General features: G+C 32.2%; 1 protein-coding gene across 3 annotated transcripts in view; it reads right to left on the minus strand.

Moving 5' to 3' along the window:
- Positions 1-2,662: 2,662 nt before the first annotated feature.
- The window catches only part of LOC123013958 (DNA N6-methyl adenine demethylase), a 28,935-nt gene continuing 22,971 nt past the window's right edge, over positions 2,663-8,626 (minus strand). For all 3 annotated transcript variants that reach the window (XM_044412842.1, XM_044412840.1, XM_044412841.1), the window contains 2 exons: positions 6,826-7,562; positions 2,663-4,462 (listed from right to left, as the gene is read on the minus strand). In XM_044412842.1, coding sequence (XP_044268777.1) covers positions 3,868-4,462; positions 6,826-7,562 — 1,332 coding nt within the window. In that variant the 3' untranslated portion in view covers positions 2,663-3,867. The remainder of the gene's footprint in view (positions 4,463-6,825; positions 7,563-8,626) is intronic.

Genomic DNA, 8,626 nt, shown 5'->3' on the forward strand with positions numbered 1-8,626 from the left:
CGCTCATTGGAATCTGTATAATTTTTGAGAGAATGTTATGCAGGTAACTAACCGGTTTGGCTATTTGTTGCTTCGGTGGTTGAATGGGCGGTTTTTTGGGCAACATTTGGACATGATGCAGCCTCGTTTAGGCCTATTATGGGCAACGAACACTAACCTTGCATGACACCGGTTATCATTTTGCCTGCGATTTTGCTGTCAATGACCTTTGACGAAGGTGATGGGTGACCTATGATGGGAAAAAGGGGATGATGAAAGTGATAGAGCTGTTCCTGGGTTGGGACACCGATGCCACCCAACAATGGGATGATTGATGGAAGAGGTCGTGGGTGAAAGAAATCAAAATCGATCCTCGTGAATTATTACAACCAATTCCATAGATTTATATTAGAATGACAGATTTTCGAAAGTTTTTAAATAGATATAAATGCTCATTTCAAACGCAAATTTAGCCCAATTAAGTGATAAATTGGTCGTTTAGCATTTAATAAATTTCGAAGAGGAAAAGTAACAAAATTATAATTTTATTTTAGCACTTAAATATTGATTTATAGATCAATTTCTCAAAAATAACTTTTAGTAGAGCGTTTTAACCGGGTGCTTCGTTTTCTTATTATACGTCTAAAAATCATGTTTTTATATTATTTTTAGTATTTTCAAACTTGATCCAAAAACATTTAATGCACTTTTATGGATTTCTAGAAAAACGTCAAGCACTTTTAGTTTTTCCTCTTAAATATAAATTAAAAAAGTGATTTTACTCTAAAAACTGCTCATGCTCTTATATTCTTTTTTATGCTTTTTAGAATTAGAGAAAAATTGCTGATTTCACTAGGACTAACTTTTTTCTGTGTATGTTTCAAGGTTTACAAATGAGTTCATAAACTTGAATCATTACCGTTTTATTACACATTTTGATAGAACTTAATTTTTGATTAACATCCTTATTTAATTATAATACATGTTTAAATTACAAATTTAATTTTGCGATTTTGAGAGCTTTATCACATAAAATGGATTGGATGAAAAAAAATTGGACTTATCTTTTATTTATATTTTATTGTTTTATTTTAATTTACCGCTTGTTTTAAATTTTACTTTTGCGTTTCTAAAACGTTTCGTGCACTTTTCTGTGTCTTCTTGACCTCTTGGAATGCATTGGGTTAAATTTTGAAATTTTTAATTTTTCCGATTTGTGTCAAAATTTTAGTCGATTTTCGGTTATTAGCTAACTAACTCCGAAACTATTATCAAAAACCCGGTTGTGTTTGGTACCGTTGAAAAGCACTTTTAATATTCTGTTTTTTAAAAAAAGTTTATTGTTTTGCGCTAAATACTTATTGAGATAATTTCTAAAGAGTTAAAATCCATACTCGACTATAATTTTGAAAACTATTAAAAATTTTATCGCTAATCGACTTACCGGAACCTTTTTGCAGAAGTAAACTACAAAACATTTTAAATTTTGAGGTACAGTTCTGTCCCAAATTACACAAAAAAAATGGGACCGTTTTTGGCTTCTAAAATTTTAAAAATTTGTGCTCTATTACTATATTAGGCTCCTAATAGGTTTAAAACTTATTATTTATTTAGCTTTAGTCAAATACAGGGTGTGTCAGAACTCGCGCCCAGAGAAAAATTTCAAATAAGATAAGATATAGCAGGAACATGGGGAAAATGTTTAAAAAGTTCTACCTGTCAAAAAATTTTGACATTTATTTTTTGACATTTGACACTTTTATGTCTATTTATTGATAATCTTGTATATGCTTTTTTCTAATATAGTAAACGTACAAAAATGTTGCCAATAAATCCACAAATAACATTAACAGAGTTACAATTTAGGATACAGCTTCTTTGTTTTCTCTTCCATTAGCCTGTAGTAAAAAAACTTGAAAAATTATTTTTTTAACAGAAATAAATAGAGTCAAAGTGTAACATTTAAACTCTCATATCTTTGAAATTGTTATAGGTAGAATTATTTCAACATTTTTTTACGCTCCTGGTATCTTACCCTTTTTCTCTGGGCCGCGAGTTCTGGCGCAGCCTGTATATTCATCTTAAATTTTTTTTAATGCTTATTTTTTGTGTTTCTACGACATTTAATGCACTTTTAGATCCCTTGAAGTGCATTTCAATCAATTTTGAAGTTTTCAATTTTTAAATATTTGACAAAATTGTGGTGGATTTTTGGTAACCGAAGCGATTTATTGCCAATATCTCCGGAATTATTGTCGCTAGGCCTTTGTGTTTGGCACTGTTGGAAAGCAAATTTAATTTTCTATCATATGAAAGAAAGCCCATTGTACTACGATAAATAGTTAGCGAGAAATTTGCTTATAAAGTCAAAAATATTCAAACTAACTAAATACGCCAATCTATTACCCGGAACATTTTACATAGGTTTGGTATAAAACATAAACCGTTTTCACTATACATTAGCCGAAATTAATCAAATAAAAACAAGTAAAAATTCTTGTCATTTTCGCTTCAAGCTTATGCCATTTCATGGATTTTTAAAGGCTGATTACAATGGTGTTTAGCGTTTTGCGATAACTGTTAATTGACATTTGAAAACTCGAAAACCGAAACTTGTAAAATTAAAAAATTTCTAACTCGAAACTCGATCGCGAGTGGGGTGGGGTGAAAAAAATCGCTGGTGTCTAAGTAAGAAAGACATTTATGTTATATAAATGTATTCACAAGACAGTACACATATTAATTTGTTCCTTAATACTAAACTAAAAAATCTATAACTAGAAATACAAATGATTTTTTTTGTTCATTCATCAAAAGACATATTAGTGAGCGGGTACTTCCACGTGATATGAATCGATCAATATTGCTTCATCTAATGGTATTCGTCATGATTATCAATTTTACAAATGAGCGAAATTATAAAAAGATGAAAGGACCCTCTCATTGTCATATGTACAGTATTTAGGATTGCTTTTCGGTCTCCAAAATTCAATAAATATTCACCTAAAAAAATTGTGTAAAAATATATGTACAATGTAATAATAAAAAATGATTGTTGATTTAGTTAAACAAGTTTTTCGTGCTTGATTGTACCGACTTGATGAGATTATTATTGCACGAGTGAACTACGAAATGGCAAGATTCGGGTGATTTCCAGCGATTGATGCACGAAAAGCCCTTTAACGAAATCCCAATCCCAAGCCCTACGAGATGCTCTATGCTATTTTTACATAAAAAACCGTGGCTGCCTATACTGGCCTGGAAGAAAGGTTTTCAATAAATAATAAATTACGAATTTTTAATAACTAGCTTAAAATATTTGGCATCATTTTTCTCTCTTCATTATCATTAACGTAATTATAAAATTATCTTTTTAGGATCAAGTTGACTGAGGACTAACACTATACAATAATTTATTTGTAGGCATGTTAAGAACACTATAAATATTCTTTCTTTATGTCAAAAATATATTTCCAACACTACAAAGAATAAATCCTATATCGTAAAATGCACACAGCGAGCACACCTGAATTGGAGTCGAACCTCGGTGCTACTCATCTATACAATTTTTCACAATAGAATTTAATTTCTTCATTATTTTCAATACCATGTTCACGTGTGTGGGCAAAAATATATATCTTTAACGTGAAGCAGGGTCACAAAAGGCAAAAATCACGAAAACGATCTCTATTTGGCGACTCAACAACACCTACAAAACTACCCTAAAATAAAATAAAAACAAATCCGCACTTAAAGTATGGCAGTCGTGTCTCAACAATAAATTAACTAAAATAAATAAATGCGCACATTCGATCGGTTGAACGGAATCCTATATTTGTACTTGTGGGAAATTTACTCGACTTTTGAGATCATGAGGCACTGTTAACATCAATTTAGTCCCGGGGAAAAACGAAAAATCCTCTCTGGGTGGGGGATTTTCATCCGTCGCCTTGCAAACTCGTCCCATCCGTGTCGCGTCTTGTTCAAGTTCCGGTGCTGGTAGAAAACTAGGGAAATGCGCGTGGGGTTTTTCCGGTTGGGCTTTTTCAGCGCGGTGGTGGCGTGCACCTCGTGGCGGGCGCACTCCAGGAGGACGCTGCCGTGCTCCAGGGCGATGGCGACGCCCCCGACGCTGGCGTCCGTGAAGCACTCCGAATTCTCGCTGCTGCTGCTGGTTTGTACTTGATTCAGTTTCGATGATAACAAATTCCCTACTGTAGTAAAATAATTCTCGATTGGATTGTAATATGGCAGATTTGTGAATCCTGAAGAGTAGCAGCCGGCGGCTGGAGGTATTGAATGATCACTTGGGTAACTGGCGAACAGCTTTTTCGCGGCTTTGTTCAATTTTACTAAATACGAATTGGTGTAGACGCTTTCGGGCTCGGGAGGTGGCGTTTCGAAAACGCTACTTGGCGGAGCTTTGGTGCGTTTTTTTGGCTTTTGAGCGGCGGCTGGGCTAGTGCGGACCTCAGTCTCGAACCTGGAAAAACACCTTTTTAACTATCATTTTCATAATATAAAATAAAATCAAAAATCATCGTGCGTCCAACAATTATCGACAAAATTGCACATTTGTTCAAATTCTAAATGATTTTACATAATACAGTTCAACCTCGACTATCCGAACTAATTAATCTGGAGCTTTGACTTTGGTAATACGAACTTTTACAGAAAAAGAAAGTCGTTATAGTGTTGCAAGAACAAGTCTGCATTTTTGTTTTAACCAGTTTATTATTAAATAGTTCAATTTATCAACAAAACTCTTGGAAATATCTTTGTTTTAAAGTTATTTTTTTTATTTTTACATACTTTTAATAGCAATCAATGTGCTATGAAAACAATTTTTTTAGTTAAAAATAATCTAAAATAAAATTATCATACAGCAAATCAAAAGTAGTTAACAAAATTTTTTAAGTTGACCGCTTATCAAGTAGTACAAAAGTCTTATTTTCATGTTGATTTCCACAGAGGGCCAAAAATACCTCAAGAAAAATTTTGAAAGAAGAAACTAAATTTCTATTTGTTTTGTTTTTTTATTATTATATATCTTTTTTATTCTTCTTTTGTAAGTTGAGTAACTTCGGACCATCGAAGTTTAAATAAATAAATAGGTAAATTTTATTATAAAAATGATTTTTTACATTACAAACTAAGGAATTCAATAGTACAAAAAATGTCAGATTTGAAAACACTATACTGTATTAGTTTGGCTTATTGAAATTATATTGAAATTTAAAATTTTTTGATTCTTACAATTTTTTCGAAATTTTTGTTTGGTTCCTCTCGGAGCCGATATCCGTCGAAAACTTTGGAATTATAAAACATTTTTCTTTGATGCATAGTTATCGAAAAAAATGCTGATGTAACGAAAAAAATCCAAAGTCAACAATTTTCTGAAATTTCAAAAAAAATCAAACATACTTGCACTTCAGTGCTCTTTAATAAAAAAATATTATCATATGACTAATAATTATGACAAAAAATGCATTTCAGCATAAAATTAGTAATTTTTGCAACACTTCAAACAATTAACACGTTTTTTTTCAAAATTTAACATTTTTTTTCAAAAAAAAAAATCGTTATAGTATTTCAGTAGAAATGCTGGATAATAATTAAAGCCTATAACTTAGGATTTTACATTTTTTCATATAATACAAATGGCTCAGTTTTTAAAAATAAGAATCTTCAAAATATCTTTTAAATAGATTTTAAATTATGAAACTTTTATTATTATTTTTAATGACAAGCTACTAAAACAATTATTTTAAGACTAAAAATAAAATTATCTTCAAAGGAATCAGACGTTGTCAAACGAAGGTAACCGCTTATCAAGTGATAGAAACAGCCGTTTTTTCATGGTTTTTCCAACAGAGAGCCAGAAATGCCCCATTATCAGAGAAATTTTTGGAAAAAGGCTAAATTTTGAAGCTATAAAAATTGAGTTTTAATTTTTGTGAAAATATTTGTGTTTTATCAGAATAAATATTTTTTTGCAATACAAATTACAGAAATTCGATAATCCGAAAAAATGTCAAATTCGACATTATTGAGGTTGCACTACTGTTCTTCGATTTTTGATCAGATTTGGAAATTTTTGATTTTTCAAGTTTTTCTCTTTTAATTTGTAAACAATTGAACCTACTTGGTTAACACTTCAATGCTTCCTAATTAATAAAAAAAAAAATATTCCCCTGCGACTAACAATTATCAAAAAATTGCTCATTCAGCCTAAAATTCCCAGTATTTCAATGCATTTATTAGCACCTTTTTTTTCGGAGTTTAAAATTTTACAATTATTTCTTTGCATTATTTTGCATAATACAGTATGATTTCGATTATTATCCGATCCCAATAACCTGGATTCTTGACTTTGTTGATTAGAACTTTTAAAAAAAAAATTGTTATAGTGTTTCAACATCAAGAGAAATGTGAGATATAAAATAAAGTCTATATCCCACAATCGTACATTTTTTAATTTTTTTGGTTTTAGTCAGTTTATTATTAAACAGTTCAGTTTTTCAATAACAAAATCTTTCGAAATATCTATTGTTTTTTAAGGCAATTTAAAAATAAAAAATATTATGAAGTGAATCAGAAGTGTGTCTTATTTTCAGGGTTTTTCCAACAGGGAGCCAGAAAGAAATACCCCTTTAGCAGGGGAAATTTTGGAAAAAAAGCTAATTTGGAAGCAACAAGAACTATTTATATTTTTTGTGAATATATTTATATTTTATTAGAATAAACATTTTTTACTTTATGTTGCATTTATTCGTGTTATTGACGTTGCACTGTAGATCGATTTTTGTTGTTTTTTTTGAAAAATTTCTAAAAAATGGAACCTACTTGGTCAGCACTTCGATGCTCCCCATACGTATCTTCTCCTCCTGCCCCCTCTCGGAGTCAAACTCATCGGTGGTATCCACCACATACAAGGGCAAGACATGCAACTGCTCATCCTCCGGTTTTTCCCCCGTTCTGTGTTTGGTCAGAGTGACGACAACCGTGCACCCGTCGGCCATATTGTGCGAATCTTTGTGCGAATGTGCACAAAAATCCAGACAGGCCGTGACTCCGGAAAACGGCCGTCCTGGCCTCAACCCCAGTCTGCATTCCTTCCCCACGTCCTCATAAAAGCACTGGTTCCGGAACGACATCGGAGCCAGCCTCCGGTAGATCGGACTCAAATACGTCGCCAGAATTTGGAGTTTCTCCTCGACGATTCTCTCCTCCGGTTGGACGTTCAAGCGGAACTTCCGGACGAATTTCGAGCGGGTGTATTTGCAACCGTTGTAGTACATGCTCCAGGAGCAGCCGAAGCTGAAACTGGCGCCGGAAGTGTCGGGGTTTAGGCCTTGGCAAGCGCAGGTTTTGGACTCGTTGGTGGCGCAACGACGTGTGGTGGAAACGCCGAATTTGTTGAGTTTGGACGTGAGGAGGGTGTAGAGGTCGTCGGAGGTGGGGTGGGGGATGCCGTCCCACATCACGATGCACACCACGATGAAGGCCGAGGGGCAGGAGTGGCCGGGGCGGTGCTTCACGATGATTAGGTATTTTTCGTCGCTGCCCGAGCGACGGATCACCTGAAAGGAAGCACAAATACAAAATAACATAAAAAATAAAAAACTTTTTAATGGGGTTCAGGAACCGCTTTTTGTTAACTTCAAATTTGGAAATGGAGAAAAAAAAACAATATTAGTTTTTTGTAGTTTTACCTAAAACTAAAGATTGCTTTTTTAGAGGCCTTACAGAATATATTTACTCATTGAAGGGATTGAATAAGAAATTAACAAATTATTTTCAGTAGATTTTTTCGTTTGTGATTTTAGATTTTAAATTTTTAACACAACTTTGTTTTAATTCATTTTTCTGAAAATTATAATGGTGAAAATCGTATTTTTATAGCTGCTTTTTAACACAAGTTCTTTCGGTTTAAAGTTTAAACTTGACAACATTTTATTTAATTTATAAGTTAGACTGGTAGATTTTTAAAACTTCTCAGGTGTTTCTGTGTAAAGTTTAAGACGAAATTTTGTACAGATTAGAGAGTGATTTTGTGATATTTTCGGAAGTAGAAGTTTAAGAAGTTTCTAAGTTAAAGCGAATTTCTGTTTTGCTTCAAGTAAAAGTTTAAGAAATTTTTAGGTATAAGCAAATTTCTGATTTCTTGGAAGAAGAAGTTTAAAAAATTTTGAAGTAAGGGCGAATTTTTGATTTGTTGGAAGTCCTCTTCTAAACTTCTTAACTTAAGAAGTTTTCAAGTAAAAGTCAATTTCTAATTTGTTTGAAGAAGAAGTCAGAAATTTTTTAACTAAAAGCAAATTTCTGATTTCTTTGAAGAAGTTAAAAAAAAATTAAGTAAGGGCGATGTGTTGGAAGTAGAAGTTTAAGAAAGTTTTAACTAAAAAAAAGATTTGTTGGAAAATGAAATTTAATTTTTTTCTAACTAAGAGCAAATTTCTAATTTGTTGGAAGAAGAAGTTTAAGAAATTTTTAAGTAAAAGTGAAATTCTGATTTGTCAGAAGAAAAAGTTTAAGAAATTTTTAACTAAAAGCAAATTTCTGATTTGATAAGAAGAAGTTTAAGAAATTTTAAGTTAGAGCGAATTTCTGATTTGTTGGAAGTCTTCTTCTAAACTTCTTAGTT

The sequence above is a fragment of the Tribolium madens genome, unplaced genomic scaffold, assembly GCF_015345945.1.
Source record: "Tribolium madens isolate multiple individuals breed KSU strain unplaced genomic scaffold, Tmad_KSU_1.1 Scaffold_96;HRSCAF=242;Tcas5.2_LG5, whole genome shotgun sequence".
Lineage (NCBI taxonomy): Eukaryota > Metazoa > Arthropoda > Insecta > Coleoptera > Tenebrionidae > Tribolium > Tribolium madens.